The sequence below is a fragment of the Sciurus carolinensis genome, chromosome 12 (assembly GCF_902686445.1).
Source record: "Sciurus carolinensis chromosome 12, mSciCar1.2, whole genome shotgun sequence".
In the NCBI taxonomy this organism is placed as follows: Eukaryota; Metazoa; Chordata; class Mammalia; order Rodentia; family Sciuridae; genus Sciurus; species Sciurus carolinensis.
Window position 1 is genome coordinate 85,581,431 of NC_062224.1, and position 17,769 is coordinate 85,599,199.

Here is a 17,769-nt window from a genome sequence, read left to right on the forward strand (position 1 = left end):
GAATTGGATTTCCCTGAAGACATGCTAAATCGTGCTCTGGATTTATATGTGGGTGGCGACCTGCCGGCTCCTCCTCAGTGCTCCCAAAGGAGGTCTGTCTACAGATGCCCCAGAGAGGAAGAAAGATGAGAACTGAGGGAAGGTTGAACCCTCCTCCCTGGAGCCTGGGGGCTCATGGAAATTGACAGCTCTTTAAGAGCTTCCTGAGTCCTGCAGGTCCCAAGCTTTTCCTCAAACAGACTTCCAGTTTTCAGTTTGGGTGCACAATGAGAAGGGCTTATTCCTGCCTCCAGCCCAGCTGACCCCTGCCTCTCTCTGGAGGTCACAGCCTGTGATGCTCAGCATTCAAGTTCTCCTTGGCTGAAGAGAATGAGTAGGCGGGGCATAGCATGGCCCCTCATTAGAATTGAGTGTCTTTCCTGGGGCTATCAACACTTGGGAGTCCCCCGCACATTACCAAATACAGTAGAAAGGAGTCAATGAACCACGTGCTAGCCACAGCAACATCCACCTGGCAACAGAGAAGTAAAGTGCGTTTGAACAGAGCATGCCTTGGACTGGCCAGTTCCTGAACTCCCGTATCCTGGTCCTGCTTTTCTGACTCTCCGTGGCTGTGGTCCACTTCTTCCAGCCTCTGCATTTTTGTATCTTTTTCTCATTGCACGGCCCCCTTGTCTTTAAAAGGCTAAACTGCTCTGTACTAAATTTGGTCACACAGCGCTCCAAGATTCCCTGGAATGTCCTCAAGTTTCAAACAGCTCTGACAGCGAGGCAGGCCCGCCCCCCGCTTGGGGATTGGCTTCTCCTTTCAGGGCAGGCAGTTGTCGGGTCTTATTGGCCACTGGTTAGACCAGACAGGGTCCTCTAGCCCTGGGCTGCAGGGAGGCTGCTGCGTCCACTGAGCACCTGTGGCTCTGCAGGGCCAAGGAGCTGCAGTCCTTGACCAGCTGGAGGCTTGCTCCCAAGCCCACTCAGCTCCATCCAGATCTGCTCCTGGTCCCTTCCCTGCCTACGAGCACTCCCATAACTCCGGCAAGAGCCGCAGCCCACTTTGCCAATATGTCGAAGGTAGCCAAGTATCGCCGGCAGGTGAGTGAAGACCCTGACATCGACAGTCTGCTGTCCACCCTGTCCCCAGAGGAGATGGAGGAGCTGGAGAAGGAGCTCGACGTGGTGGACCCAGATGGGAGCATTCCTGTGGGGCTGCGACAGAGGAACCTGACAGACAAACAGTCCACGGGCGTGTACAACCGGGAAGCCATGCTCAACTTCTGTGAAAAGGAGACCAAGAAACTTATTCAGAGGGAGATGTCCATGGATGTGAGTGACACACCCTGGAGGGAAGTGGGGAGGAGGGAGGGCCGGGAACCCTGACTCCATGGCTAGGATGCTTCTTTCCTCAGAGGAACTGTTCTCATTGGCAAAGGATGGAGTGCTTTAGAACTACTATCCACTAAACTAGCAGTGCGAAACTCTTACCCCTAATTTCTGTTTTATAAGAAAAGGTTGGTATGTTGGAGGAACACAACATCTCACAAAACCAAATGGGACTACTAGTAGAAAGGGAGTTGATTTCATCCTGGTCCCTGACATCTGTTTTTTTCCTTCATGCTCATCCCACCCTATAGTGAAAAGGGACACAAGAATAGATGCTCGCAGTTTCCTGCCAGCTACCTAAGAAGAGAAGGCTGATTCCTCCTTGTGAGAGAAAGATTCATCTTTCCCCTGACCTATGGCTTCCCCATAGCATATGGACTCTTCAAAGAAGCTCAGGGTTGGGGAGATGGGCTTCCCAAAGCAATGGGGGAAGGGGCCAGGGTCTGTGGGCTGGAACATGTCTTAACCTGAGAGTTTCCATTTTATTCCCAGGAAGGGCGAGGTGTTATGTCTTCCTTCCTTCCTTTCTTTTTCCACTCTCTAGAGTAGCCTGTTGAGGGACCAGCCCCGCTTTTTGGCATTAAGCCCTTTATGAATTAATTAAGTCACTTTGTGGTGGATGCAGGAGAGAACAGAGGAAGGAAAAGTAGTGACTGTTTGGGAGCATCTACCCACATCTAGGATGACATGAAGCACGACGTGCTTTCTGTTTTCCTGGGCTGGCATGGAGGAATTATTTTTCTTCACCATTTCTTTCATATCTGAGTTGCCTTTGGACAAATTAAAGTGGTCTGCAGTTGAGTCTGACTTAATGGGATCCTGTGTCCATGGGGAAAAGTGTTCAATAGGGAAATTATACTCTTACTAGCTCTCTTCTTCTACTCAACCACATCTCTTGTACATTATCTATTACTTGAGAATTCTTGCAGAAAAACATTCAGTTCCAATCCTTGTCTTTTGTTTTACCTCTATGGAAACAGAGGCACACAACATCAGTGACACGTTCATTCCCACGGAGAGTTTTAAACTGAGAATGTCTGCGTGGAATGTCTGGCTGGGTATGAAATTTTATTGACTGCTTCTCAGAGCACCCTGGGGAACATGGTCCTGACTTCTCAAGAGTAGGAATGGGGGAGTAGGAATGGGGAAGCAGGAGGAGGAGAGAAGGGGTGGAGGCAAAATAAGTGAAGGAGGTGGGACTCTGTCTCTGTCCCTGCCACTCGCTGGGCCAGTGTTTAAGACTCTGCCAAGGAGTGAGGAGAGTGTGAGAAGCCAGGCTGTTCAGGGATTGTTACCCTGTGGGCAGGGTGTTTGCCTCTGATGCAGTATGATAATGATGAATAAAACCAAAATCATTTATAGAAAAAAATGATAGACTTTACCAGGAAGACAGCGATCAGGAAATACACAGAAAGAAATGAAATGCGACCTAAACTTTAGCAGCTCTGACTCCCTGCCTTAGACCCCAAACATTCTCTCTGGAGTTTGTCTCTGATCTTTCCTCACTCTCAGTCCCCAGTCTCTGGGCCCATGGCTGCCTTGTGTCCAGTGGCTTCTGGAGGCTAAGGTCAAAGAGAACATTTTTTTCCTCCCACAGTACTAGGGATCAAACCCAGTGCCTTGTGCATGCTAGGCAGGTGCCCTTCCATTGAACTATACTCCAAGCCCTGAACAGAACACTCTTAATAATGAAGTAAGGTGTTTAGGCCACAGAGAGGGCAAGTGACTCTTGTGCTCCTGGAACTTTCATTCTCCAGCTTTTCTACTCAGCCAGTTAATACCATGGCCTGCCTCTTCTCTGCCCCACTGCCCTCCCTCTTGCCAGTTCCACACTTGATTCTGCAGACAGAGCCAGGGAATAAAGGAATAAAGGGTGGTGTGTGTGTGTTTGTGTTTGTGTGCCCTCAGTTTACAGAGCTGCCTTCAGGACCATTTTTCCCTCATGGAGATAGGCTGTTCCAATCCTCTTACACAGTTCAAGGATGCACACTGACATAATGGTTGGTTGGAGTTTAGGATGTATACTGAGCAGTGGGCAGAAATCATATCTGCAAATCTGGGTGAATGGGAATGAACCCTAAAAAAGTGGCTTCTTTAGCACCATTAGCCAAATAGTGAATGTGGAGTCAAGGATTTAGACTTAAATATCAGAAAAGCCTGGTATGAGTACTGGTGTCTCTTTGTTGTTGTTTTTAATTTTTTATTTGTTACCAGTGTCTCTTACTGTCTAAGTAATTCATAAGTTACCTAACCTAAATCTTTTAATTTTTTTGTAGTTGTGTATGCAGAGCATGCCTGTATTTTTTTGTTTATTCTTATGTGGTGATAAGGATCGAACACAGTGCCTCACATACACTAGGCAAGTGCTCTGCCCCTGAGCTACAGCCAGAGCCCTTGAGAATAATAGTATCCACTTCATGGGACTGTTGTGAAAACTGAGAGATGATAATGGAAAGCTGTTAGGACAGAGATTGGCATCTAATGAACACTCAATCAATGGCAGCTATGAACCATGGTTTCAGGTAGGTCAGTTAACCCAGAAACTGGTGAAGTGAGCCAAAAACAAAATCTCTGCTCCAGCCAGCCCCTCCCTTCCTCCAGTTTCCTGGGGGTTTTGCAGGCCACACCTGTCCCCCAGTGTCCATAGTGAATGAGCAAAGCCTGGGTGCTCAGGGAGGGGACCCCCGGCCCCACAGATTCAGAACTGTGGGGCAGCTTCAGGCTGCTGGGCTGACTGCAGCCCTCTCTGCTAAGAACCACTATAGTGAGGAACAGGAAGACAGTGGAGCCAGAGAGTGAGCAGTCGCACTGGACCTGAGGAAGAGCAGTGAGCTGAGCATTTACCGAGAAGCTTCTACCTGTTAATCACATCCATCCTTTTTTCTTTAAGTCTCACAAGTCTTGAGAGATGGGTATTTTTATTCCCATTACACAGATGAAGAAAATCATTCTCAGGAAGGTTGAATAACTTCCCAAATAAGTGGCCTACCTGACTTTGAGATGTGTTCCTCCTCTCTGTCACACCAGGGTACAAAAGGGCAGTGGTGGAAAAACTTGCTCTGAAGAATTTATGACCTAGGGTCACAAAACATATACATATGGACCACCAGAGAGGGGTGACAGATTGGTGGCTGTGGGGTCGTGTGTTGTCACAGAAATAGTGGCTGTAACAGTCTGGAGGAAAGCTCATCTCCCCACCCCCATGAGCAGGACCATGACTAATGAAACCAAGTATGGACTAGGGAAAGATATCAGATGGTAGTAAGGCATTTTTATTAATTCCTTTTTAGTGTGATAATGGTACTGTGGGTTTACTTTTAGAAGAATGCTTATCTTTTAGACATAAATACTGAAATACTTATGGGGAAAATTGAATTAGGGAATTTGCTTTAAAATGATCAGGACAGGAATATGGATGGACCAAGATTGGTCACGAGTGGATGATGGTTGAAGATGGGACCATATAGCTGTTCATTATGCAGTTTTTCTCTACTTTTGTTAATATGTTTGAAATTTTCCATAACAAAAAAAAAATTGAACCAAGAGTTGGAGGGAGGCCAACTTGGGCCTTTCCTGGCGAGGGAGAGCCTCAAGTTTCAGAGCCTAGCTGTGGGGGGCAGGGGCTAGACAGTGGGAAGACCTGGGGATACAGGGATGCTTCTGGCAGGGGATGGAGTGTTCTGAGGATCTTCTGGATTGCTTACCACCCTTTTGTCTTTTGTCAATATTCCCCCAGGCCTCTTCCAGGTCATCTCGTATTTTTCCTTCCTGTCTCATATAACACTGCCTGCAGGGAGACTTCCCTGAACCCCAGGCAAGGCTGGGCACCTGGTCTGGGCACTCCAGTCTCACTCTGTCTCACCCTCAGGACATCACCTTTATTTACTTATTTATTATCCGTGGGGATAGAACCCAGGGCCTTGGGCATGCTAAACTCTATCACTGAACAACTCCCCACCACCTCTTTCTGTAATTATTTGTTGTCCTGAGTGTCTCCTTCATCAACTTATGTGATTCCAAAAGGCAAATGCTAATGCAAGGTCCCATGGGTGCTAGCAGGGGTGAGGGTGAGGCCAAAGGTGGGCTTGGCAGAACTGACCAGACTTCTCCCCTCTTTAACAGTGCAGACCACTTTGCCAGCAGCTTCCACCCCAGTCTTCTGGGAGTTCTCTTTCAGCCCAGGTGGAAGACAAAGCCCCTGGGCGAGTGTCCAGCCAATAGTCCAGTGAGACGTCTGGCTTTGGCTCAGGTTTCAGGAATCAGATCCCAACAGGTCAACCCATGCGTGTGTTCTCTTTCCTTCCCAAGCGGGAAAGAAAATTGCCAGCCTGCCTCCCCTTCCTTCTCCCTGCAGTTACAGGGGGGAGGATTAGCACCTGCACACAGCCAGGGCCAGGAGCAGGGGCAGGGGCAAGGGCAGCTGAACTGGGGGCAGAAGAAGCTCTTAGATTCCTTCTAGTAGATTCCTACTAGAAGTGAACTTGACAAATAAACCTGAGGCTGGGCCTGCGCCTCCGTTGCCCACCCAGCCTGAGCATGCCCTCCCCCACCAGTCCTGGTGCCCAGCCAAGTGCCCACAGTACCCCTGCGGGATGGGAATTCCGCTGCCTCACTTACCCTCAGCATGCCCTTTGCAGAGAGCTGGGCTGCTCAGGAGCACACTGGGCAGCACGGCTCACTGCTTAAGGAGATTAACCCCGACTGGTACTCACCCAAAATAGCCCTGGAGACCAGGGTGGAGAGGGCAGGAGAGGTGATGGGGACCTGTCGACCCCAGGAGGCAAGAGCAATCACCCAGAGAGGGTTAGACAAGTTTACTTGCTCTCCCTCGAGTTTGAAAGCTGCCTCCATCCAGAGTTTGGCAAAGCAGCTATTTTCTTAAACTAGGTGGTAGGATCCACAGACGTTGAAGTATTATTCTTATTCACAGAAGTGTTCTTCTGTGTGCATCAAATGTTTCATTAAAGGATTTGGGGCGAGTGAGCATCTCTTTGTTAGCAGAGCAGGTATGAAAACATGTCTGGGTGGAAAATGCCACAGGGAGGCAGGACCGGAAGACAGGACCAAGGACAACTTGTGAAAATGAAATTGCCCAACAGTGAAAGGGGGATGGGAGATGGCTCCTGGGGGAGGCGCGAGTGCCACCGGCCAAGGGGTTGGATGCCACCAACATCATGGAGGACTGGAGGCTTCCCGCTTTGGGAGGAGGAGGGGCTTACAGTCTCTAGGCAAGGTCGGGAAGGGTTGGCCAAAGCCCTCTTACCTGGAAGTAACCTGTCTACCCTCCCCCAGCCTCTCTCCAAGAGACTGTGAGTTGGTGTCAGACCATGTCAGCATATCCACAGCTGGATCCAGAGTGGGCAGAGCCTTGAATGAAGTGCACTAGGAGATATATGCAACCTACCCGTGTGTGTGTGTGTGTGTGTGTGTGTGTGTGTGTGTGCGTGCGCACACACACACACACACAGAACAGGAATGCAACAAAGCACAGTGAACTGGGTGCAGAGGAAAAGAAGTTGATTTTCATATGCCTGCCAAGTTGGATAAACAGGAACATCCTGAACCCTAGTACACAGCCCTTTCAAGATTAGGTCATTTTGTGAGACCACCCTTGGCATAACCAGCAAACCGAAGTGGTCTGGATCCAGAGTATCAGTTCCCATTCCCACATCTTAGCATCAGGGCAGTGGTGATGAGGTAGAAAGCCTGTGGTTGTGTGGAAACAGGTCAGGTTTGAATTCTGCTTCTGTCCCTTGCTGCACCAGTAAACTTGAGTCAGTTCTGTAAGCTAGGAAGAACATTAACTTTATTGAAGACCTGGCAGTGCCAAGGGCATGATCAGTGCCATCTCATTAGCATAGCTTCTTAAAGCTCCATTACCTGTCAAATGGCAATGATAAAATCACCCCTGAAGGATTGCAGTGAGGATTAAATAGGATGAAGTATAAAAGGGTTAGCACATCAGAGGAGTGAGAATGTTCTCCCTCAAAATTCTTCGTATTTTATACCTGTTTATATGCCATGAGGTTAACCCATGAAGTTAAAAAAAAATGCCATCAGTAGGAGGAAGGGAATGATAAAAAAGGAGAGGGAGAAAAGGGAGGAAGAAAAGCAGTTAATTTTAAGGAAGACAGCAAGGCTTATTTAATTACTTGGTGCTGGGCTCCAGTCCCCTGATTTCTTGGAGCCTCTGCCTAATGTAAACACCCCAGCCTTGAGGGTCCAAACTGAGTGGCTGAGTTGGGAAAAGTGGCAGAGGAAAGGGAGATTAGGGGAGATTTCAGGACTAGAGAATCCTTGTCTGCAACCTTCCACCCCAGCATGATCTCAGAAAAGCCAAGGCTGCTTTGGGAGACTTTGGTCTCAGCTATCTCTGGGGTCCACTGCAGAAAGGCCAAGCCAGGTCGTCAGGACACTGTTTACAAACAGCTAGGAATAGAAAGGCCTCCTGCCCCACACCCTCCACCCTCTCCTCCCCTTACCTGCCTTCCCTCCCCTAAGATCCACAGGCTCTTTCAGGTTGTGGCTTGCATTGCCCTTCCTTCCAGATCAAATGAGCAGGGACAGCAGGACCCTTGCCTCCTGAGACCAGCAGGTGAGAGGTAAAACACGCCCCATGCCTAACTTCCAGGCTAAGCTCTGGGTGCAGAGTATATTGAGTCTGGTGGTTAGTGATATCTCTTCAGAGGCCAGTCAGACCTGGATTCGCATTCTACTCTGCCAGTTACTGGCTGTATGAGCTAAGTAAATTACTTTACCTCTCTGAGCCTGAGTTTCCCCATCTACAAAAGGAAAATTGCAATGCCTAGGCAGATGGTAGTGTGAGGTTTAAATAAAACAATCTGCCTAAGGCACCAAGCAGTGTGCTGGGTTTCCAACCCAGCGCTAAGGGCCCCTAAGCATTTGTTTCTTCCCTCCTTTCACTCCCATCCATTCCACTCATTCCAATTCTCCTCCTCCTCCTCCTGTCCTTCTCCTCCTCCTTTTCTCTGTCATGTGTGTGTGTGTGTGTGTGTGTGTGTGTGTGTGTGTGTGCTGGGGCTCAAACCCAGGGCATCATATATACTAAGCATGGGCTCTGCTGCTGAGCTATACCCACAGCCTCTTCATTCCTGTTGTGCACAGGATTCATGAGTCCTGTTTTATATTTATAAGGAGGGAGGAGGACTCTGTTAAATCATTATTTCCTCAACTATTTAGTGGGCTTCTATTGCATTAAGCCACTTTCAAAATCCTAGGACAGAGTAATGAGTAAGACAGACAAGGTCCTTGCCCTCATAGAAATTATACACGTTCTTATGGTCTGGACAGATAATATGTGTGCAACTGGAAAGTTGCATTGTGTTCTCAGCTCTTGTGTCTTGGCAAGAGAAGATTTCAAACAAGATGTAGTAAAAGTCTAGCAAAATTTATTAGAAGAGTAAAAGAAGGGGGAAAAGTCACTCTCAAGGGAGAGAGTAGATCATCTTGAAGAAGAGATCCACAACTCCCTTCTCTGTGAGCTCAGCATTTATCGAGGTTAAGGGCAGTTTCCAGAGGGTCCTGCCCAATCACCGTCTCCTAGCTCTCGACTGTCAGTTGAATTGCATCAGATTTCTAAATTCCTATTGCATGTGTTTTACTCATGACTATCTAAGTGGAACCCAGAGGAGTAAAAAGATTATAATTACAAGAAGATTAAATAAAATGCCAAGGACCTAAAGGCAACTTTAGTCATTTGGGTTTGTACTGTCTGGTTTTATCTAGAACTCAATTTCGCAGACCCTGAGGCCACTGAGCTTTCCAGTCTCTAGTTAGAACAATCTGTCTTTTTCTATCAAAAGAGGAGTCTTGAGCAAATGCTCCTCAGTCCTGTGAATAGTATGTTGTAATGGGACTATTATCTTAAGTTGGAACAAAAACAGGATAAGTTTGTGTAAGTTGTTTCTTTAAAAACTCATTGAGCCGGGGCGTGGTGGCACAAGTCTGTAATCCCAGTGGCTTGGGAGGCCAAGGCAGGAGGATGGTGAGTTCAAAGCCAGCCTCAGCAAAAGCGAGGCGCTAAGCAACTTAGTGAGACCCTGTCTCTAAATAAAATACAAAATAGGACTGAGGATGTGACTCAGTGGTTGAGTGACCCTGAGTTCAATCCCTAGTATTCCAGGGGAAAAAAACACATTGAGAAGAAGCATATAGGATCAGTTTGTAGAATTAACCTCTCATTTTTCCTGTTCCCACTGCTCATGTCCACCTGCTCCATCACACGTACATACGTACCTACGTCATATAAAGCGTACAGACACAAATATCCTGTAGATCAGGAAACATAATGCCATTTAGGGAAAGATTATGTAATTGACCATATTGGTGGGGGGCCATTTCCAACAGAGTTGTCAGTGTCTTTTTCACCAAAGAAGTGACATTCCAGCAGGACCTGGAATGGAGCCAGCTAATGAAAGTCCTGGAGAAAGAGCTTTCCAAGCAGAGGGGACAGCTACACACAGCCCTGAGGTGGGAGCCATTTGATGCATCAGAGAAAAAGCAATCCCAGTGTAACTGAAGCAGAGTGAGCTGGAGCAGGAGGGGGACTGGAGAAGATGAGGCCTGGAGAAGCAGGGTTCAGATAACGGAGCCTTTTAGGGCATCGGAGAAGTTTTTTTGTTGTTGTTGTTTTTTTTTTTTTTGGTGGAGCCCAGAGTCTTTCACCTTGCTAGGCAATTGCTTTACCACCGAGCTGCATCCCCAGTTCAGAGTTTGAATTTTTTATTCAAAGTGTATTGAGAAGTCTTTGGAGGGTTTACAGTCGGGCAGAGATGCGATGAGTTATGTTTTCGAAAGTTTCTTTCTGCCAACTTTCACAAGACTAGACTGTAGGAGGGTAAGAGAGGAGAAGCAAAACCAGTTAGAGGGGTGTTGCAGTCATTAGGGAGCGAGCTCAAGAAAAAGTTTGATAAGAAATGGAAGATTCAAGCCAGGTGCAGTGGCACATGCCTGTAATCCCAGCAGATCGGGAGGCTGAGGCAGGAGGATTGCGGGTTCAAAGCCAGCCTCAGCAAAAAGTGAGGCATTAAGCAACTGAGACCCTGTCTCTAAATAAAACACAAAATAAGACTGGGGATGTGGTTCAGTGGTCAAGTGTCCTTGATTTCAATCCCTGGTATCCCCCATCCCCCAAAAAAAGAATGGACGATTCTGGAAATCCTTTAAAGATAGCACAGAAAGACTGGCTAATGTATTGGGGTAAAGAGAGGAGTCAGACCAGTTCTACCTGATCTATTGGGTAAATTTGATGTTACTTACAAAGATGGTTAACAGCAGAGAAGGTTCTTGAGAAGCTCAAGAATTCTGATTTGAACATGTTAAGGTCATTTTGCAATCAGACACTTCCCAAGTGTAAAGGTCGGGTGGACACAGAGTTGTATGTCTAGGGTTCAGCAGGAAGATAAAGCCGGAGCTTTAGGAGTCATTAGATGATACGGAAAGCCATGAGCCTAGTAGAGATCCCTCAGGATGGACGTGGAGAAAAGCAGAAAGCCAAGCACAAGTCCTTCATTATACCACATGTAGGCATCAGAAGAGGCTGAGGAGCGGAGGGAGGGACTGAGAGGTAGGAGGAAACTCGGTGGTTTTATAAAATCAGTGGTAAAAGGTTTTCAAGGAACAGAGCTCTTCCTGGTGTCCATTCTTGCTGAGAGGTTTAATAAGATGTGAACAGGGAATCAACCATAGAGCATCAGCTCGTAAGATGGAAGCTCTGGGCCTAAGCAAGAATTACTTCACTGCAGTGGAGAGTGCACTCACCAGAGAGAAGAGCAGATAAGGACTGGAGATAGAAGAGTATAGATAAGTCTCTCTTTCTTTCTCTGTCTCCTCAGCTTTGTTCTAATGGAAAGCAAAATAAATAAAGCTGGAGATAAGTGTGTAACCAGGGAGGATTTTTTTTTTTTTTTTTTTTGTGGTGCCGGGATTGAAACCTGAGGTGCTTAACCACTGATTCACATTCCCCCAGGGTCTCACTGAGTTGCTTAGGGCCTCACTAAGTTACTGAGGCTGGCTTTGAACTCACTATCCTCCTGCCTCAGCCTCCCAAGTTGCTGGGATTACAGGCGTGCACCACTGCGTGGGCTCAGGGAGGATTTTTTCAAGACAGGAAATATTATTGCATGTTTGTATGCTGATGGGGATAATTCAGTAGAGAGGAAATCTTTGATGACTCCCAGAAAGGAGACAAGAAGGGATGAAATGTGCTGGAGTTGAGAGGTCGGGCTTAGCAGCAGGCTGTCATTTCCGCACGAGGAGGGAAGGCAGTGGAGTTTGGCAGGAGCACAGTCAGGTGGAGAAGTGAGGGGAGAGGAAAGTAGGGTTGGTCCCTGATGTGTTGACACATGAAACGTGTGCTCTGGGGAAGATAGCACTGGTAGCCAGATAGAGGCTCAACTGAAGGGGGAGGAAATTTAGGAGGCTGTGACAATAGTCAGAGATAAAGGCTGAGGACACAAGAAAGATGCTCAGTGCTCCCTGGGTGAGGGTAGAGGAGACATGAAAACACTTCTGGATATGAAATCTGGCATGTCAACAGTTGACAGACAACAACCAGCTGCCAAAACAGCTTGAAAATCCAGTAGATTTTCACCTCCTAGGCATCGATCTTCTGTCCCCAAGGCCACCCATGCTCAAGGAGAAGGAGGGAGCATACAGGTTCTTTCCCAGGCCCCAGTTGACAACTGGTGTGGCAGGACCAGCACTGGGTTAAGGGGAGTGCTGGGACATGGGAGTAATTCCCAACTGGAGTACTTGCCAGCTGTGTGGCCTCAGATGGCATTTTATGTTTATAAGTTTTATTTCTTTTATTTTTATTCTATCATGTCTTGTTCATATTGCATTTGTACTTTACATTTCCTTTTTTTTTTTTTTTTTTTTTTTTGTTGGTACTGGGGATCGAACTCAGGGCCTTGCGCTTGCGAGGCAAGCACTCTACCAGCTGAGCTATCTCCCCAGCCCTGTCCTTTACAAAAATAGATTTTTTTCTAATACGTGTTTTAGTGAAATATAAAATACACACAGAAATGCACGTAAAACCTAAGTGTAGAGCTTCATGAATGATCACCAAGTGAACAGGACATAGAGCATCGTCAGCATGGCAGAACTGTAGTATCCCCCAAAGTATTCTCCCCAAAGGTAACTCCCACTCTGACTCCCAACCCTGTAGGTTAGTCTTACGGTTTTCAGATTTTTTTTTTTTTTTTTTTTTTTTTTGATACGGGGGATTGAACTCAGAGGCACTCCACCACTGAACCACATCCCCAGCCTTCTTTTGTATTTTATTTAGAAACATTGAGTTGCTTAGTGCCTAGCTTTTGCTGAGACTGGCTTTGAACTCATGATCCTCCTGCCTCAGCCTCCCCAGCCTCTGGGATTATAGGTGTGCGCCACTTTGCCCGGCTGTTTTTAGATTTTATGGACTCATATAGTTTGTGTTCTGTCTGACTTCTTCCACTTAACCTTAGATTTGTGAGATTCAATAATGTCATCTGTACCTCTTTCTGTTTTGTTTTGTTTACTTTTGCAGAACTGGGGACTGAACCCAGGGGCACCCCCACTGAACTCTTTAAACTTTTTTATTTTGAGACAGGTTCTCACTTAGTTGCTGAGGTTGGCCTTGAACTTGTGAGCCTCCTGCCTCAGCTCTAGAGTCACTGGGATGATGGGTATGCACCACTGTGCCTGGCTGCTGATCGCATTTTTAAACCTTTATTGCTCTGCAGTATTCCATTGTATGAATATGACGCGATTTATTTATCCATTTCACTGTTAATGGAAATTTGGGTTGTGTCCAGTCTGGGGCTATCACAAACAGTGCTGCTAAGAACATTTTTGTACGTGTTTTGGTGCACTTATTTCTGGTCGGTATGTACCTAGGAGTGGAATCACTGGGTCATAGGGAATGCATAACAAACTCTAATTTCTTCATCTCTAAATAGGTATCATACTACTAATTGGAAGAGTGTCTACAAGGATCAGATACAAAAGGTGAAGAAAGTGTAATTCATGTAGTATTGGCAAACACTAGGCACTTAATGGATAGCCATCATTATTTCTAGAGGAGTTTGTCTTTAAGAGCACAGTAGAGTAAGTGCCATCATATCCTTCAAACTCATTCTGCCTGTCTATCTGACCCACCCTGTTAAGATCTGGACACTTCGCTAAAGGCCAGGTCAGATTCCTCTACCTCCAGACTCTCTAACTTTCCCAAAGATGGCAATGTAAAAGCATGTTCTACTTCATGACCTCTTCTCACCCTTAACCTACTTACTCCCAGTGTGAACTAAATTCTCTTCTTTTCAGGCTCTTTCTGGCTTTATTTGTTTTCCTCTTTTGTTTATATTTAACTTTGGTCATTCTCAATATTGGCCTCAATGTTTATGCTCAGGCCTCTCCAACCTTCCATCACCCCCACTCTGGATGAGGACCAATCATTTGGCATTTCTGTTCTGCACCCCAGCTGCTGATCATACCTAGAGAAAATAGTACAGGTGTATATATATATTGGTGTCTCTGCGGATTCAACCCCATTAAACCCCCATGACATCAGCTGACCCCTAAAGGCTGTCTAGAAAACCTCCACAGGTAACTTTCACTCCCCTGAGAGGTTATTCCAAAAAAAATCCACTTTTCTTTAAATCCTTTTTAAATTATATTATTATTATTATTATTTATTTATTTTTATTTATTTTTTTTTGTGGTAGTAGTGGAATAGGGCACTGTGCTTGCTAGGCAAGTGCTTCGCTGCTGAGCTACACTCCTGCCCTATCTACCCTTTCCTCCCACCATCTCTCTGCACCCTTAACAGATGATCTAGGTTCACATTTCACTGAGAAACTCAAGCCATCAGTAGAGAATGCCTACACATTCCTCTCCTGCCACCTGAAAATACATAACCATGTGTACGTGCAAGCTTTCCCCGCTTCTCTTTCTCATGGGAAAGATAACTTCCTCTTGCCTCAGATAGTACCCCAACCCACTTATTGGATTGCATTCTCTCCTGCCTGCACAGGAAACTTTGCTCCTTTAAACATCCCATCCTCCCTCTTCGACATTCCTTTCTATTGTCTCCAATTCTCCCCTCTGGTCCTTGGCTTTGTCACCAAGCCGTAGGAAATGCCTTCTATACTCACAGTCCCCCAACCAGTCTCTGCTTTTCCAGGTGCCAACTTCAGCCTTGGTGAGGGATCCGGGGACCTTCTTGTTGCTTAGTCTATTGCATACTTTTTAGTTTTTTGTTTTGTTTTGTTTGGTTTGGTACTGCAGATTGAACCCAGGGGTGCTTAACCACTGAGTTACATCCACAGTCCGTTTTACATTTTTCTGGGGAACAGGGTCTCACTAAGTTGCTAAGGCTGACCTTAACTTGCAATCCTCCTGCTGCAGTCTCCTGAGTTGCTGGGATTCCAGATGTGAGCCACTTTTTAGCCTTTATCCTATTTGCTTACCTTCTGGTATTTAAGCACTCTCTCATTCTTAAAATACTCATTTCCCTTGGCACCAAGACAACACATTTGCTGGCTTTCCTTTTATCTCTCCAGCTATTCCTTCTAGTCCCCTCTGACAATAGCAGTCCTTCCTTTAATACCTAAATATGACTGTTCCCCAGGGCTCTGGCCTTCCCATCTAGTCTTCCTGGGTGCCCTCAGCCCACCCTGTGGACTCAGCTACCTACCACCCACATGCGCTGTCTCTATCACTGGCCTAGATCTCCATTTTGAGTTCTAGATCATTCAGTTGCCTTCTTGGACACCTCAAGTGTCTCAAATTCAACCAGTCTAAAAATAATTAATCATCGTCACCCCGCCCCACCCCTAAACCTCCTTTTCCTCCTGCATTCCACACTTTGGTAACTAGAAGCACCCTCTAAGGGGACATCTAGGTCATAACCCTGGGGATTAACCAGCCCTCATCCCTCTCCCAGTGTTTCCAAATTTCCTGGTGATAGTATACTGATGACTCTGCCCCTGTGCTCGCTCTTACCTCTACCCCTCCTCTCTAGTCCAGTCTATCACTTCCACCCATATCACTATCAACTAGAAGCGTGTCATGACCTCCTAACTGATCTCCCTGCTTCTCTTCTCGCACCGTTGCAATCCATCTGCCCCACAGCTGCCAGTGTCTTATTATAAAATGAAATCATGATCTTGACACTCCCTGAATGAAAGCCTTCAATTGCTCAACATGTCTTCCATGATCAAATTTACACTCTTTAGCATAGCTCAGGGGGCCCCAGCGCCTCCCCGTCTCTCAAGCTACTAATACTCTTCTTGACTTTTACCCTTTGCTGCAGTTATACGAGACCATTGGTTCTTCAAAGGTGCCAAGCTTTTTCCTGCTTCCTTGGTGCCTTTGAACACACTGTTGCCCCTAACTGGGACACCAGGCCTCGCTAACCCTTACTGATCTTGCAACACTCAGTTCAGTTGACGCCTTCTTGAAAGTGTTCCTGAGCTCCCCAGTTTGCATTGTGCGGTCACAAAGTACCACCTGCAGCTTCTGCCACTTCACACAACACACACGCATAACACACCACTTTGACACTGTCTTTTCTGTACTTTCCCAAACTTCTTGAGGATGAGGACTGACTCTTATTCATCCCCATGAATACAGTGCCTGGCCCAACGAATGCCTGTTGAATGAATGAATGAAGGATGAATAATTTGCAAATTCCATTCTTGTCCAAGTTGACTGGATCTACAGAAGTTTTGGATCCATCTATATACTCTTCTAAGACTGCTTGAAAATCTGATTTGGGGTTCAAACTCTCAAATGGAGGGAGATTTGGCAGTGAATCCTCCCCACCCCAGTTTCTGTAAACAACAAAATCAGCTCAAAATTTACATTCTGAGGTCTGAATTATTGACATAGATTTCTGTCATATTTTCCCTTTAATTTGAACTTATTCCATTTCTTCTTTCATCTCTGTAGGGATCTAACATTTTCAGACTGACTCAACCAAGTCCACCCACTATCCCTGGGGCCACTGACTTACCCTAGAGAGGATATTAGTAACTTACTCTATATTTAGCCAACCAAGGCCTGCAGCTCTCATTATCTGGATTCTTCCCTAAAATGTCTGGAGAAGGGCAGTAGCTTTGCCTCTAGATCCAGAAAAAGTAATACAACTCCCCTACAGAACTTGCTACAAGCGGATTTCTCTTTGGATTCCACTCAGAGCAGGAGAGGGAGCTGCCTTCCTCGTGGTACTCACTCAGTGAGCCACCCCTGTGAGGAGGCCCAGTGCCTGGTTGTGTGAGTTTGATGACCCAAAAGTTCTCTGGACATACCAATTCTACAGCCGTATAGACAGACCTGCCCTTCTGAAGCCAGAGTGGTGAAATTGGAGAAAAAGAGGGCCGGAACTGAGATTAGGTCCTTGTTGACAAGATTAGGTCCTTGTTGACAAATGCTTGTCTTTTCTCAGTAGATTCTGCAAGAGAGAATTAAGCCCTACAGAAAATCATTCCTTCTGTCTTAATCTGTTCTGTGCTGCTACAACAGAATACCAGACTGGGTAATATATAATGATTAGAAATTTATTTGGCTCAGAGTTATGGTGTCTGGGAAGTCCAACATCAAAGAGCTGGATTTAGCAAGGGCCTTCTTGCTGTGTCATTCCATGTTGAGAGAGAGAGACAGAGAGAGAGAGAGAGAAATAGAGAGAGAGAGAGAGAGAGAGAGAGAGAGAGAGAGAGAGAGAGAGAGAAAGAGCAAGTATACATGCAAGAGAGGCCTGGACCAGGCTTCATATAAGGAATCTACTGCACAGTAACAGCATTAATCCATTCATGAAAGCAGTACCCCTGTAACCAAACACCTCTCATTAGGCCCCACCTTCCAATACCACCACATGGGGGATCAACTTTCTTACACCTGAACCCTGAACGTGGGGGAACACATTCCAACCACAGCATGGCTAAAGATGCCCACCAGCTGGTCCCATTCTCAATACATGGGAAAGAAATTAATTCCTTACATAATGGACATCTTAGGGCATTAAGTGTTTGCATTTTCTCCTGGAATTCTGGTTGCTAAGGGCTGATATTGGGCCAACTTGCTTTTACTACATTTACCAAGTTTCCCCAAGATGGATCATCTCACCTACCCCAATGGTACCATCTCTTCCACTTAGTAAATAACCCATCTGTCTAGTTTCTGCTACTGTACTGAAAACCCTAACTTAATCTTGAACTTACCAGGAAAATATCAATAATGACCCCAAAGTACTGAAGAGTCAAATGTTCCAGTGGCCAAGGGTCTTTCTGGTTGGGAGGTTTTCAGATTGGGCTCCAGTTCCTGTAGTCCTTGCCTTAAAGGCAGGACTGAGTGGAAGTCCTTAGAGCACAGGTGTGCTATTTATAGATTGAC

At 46.3% G+C, this 17,769-nt stretch overlaps 1 protein-coding gene across 1 annotated transcript in view; it reads left to right on the forward strand.

Moving 5' to 3' along the window:
* The first annotated feature begins 811 nt into the window (after positions 1 to 811).
* Positions 812 to 17,769, forward strand: part of Lmod1 (leiomodin 1) — a 40,963-nt gene continuing 24,005 nt past the window's right edge. Inside the window, exon 1 of the mRNA XM_047521357.1 lies at positions 812 to 1,320. Coding sequence (XP_047377313.1) covers positions 1,060 to 1,320 — 261 coding nt within the window. The 5' untranslated portion in view covers positions 812 to 1,059. The remainder of the gene's footprint in view (positions 1,321 to 17,769) is intronic.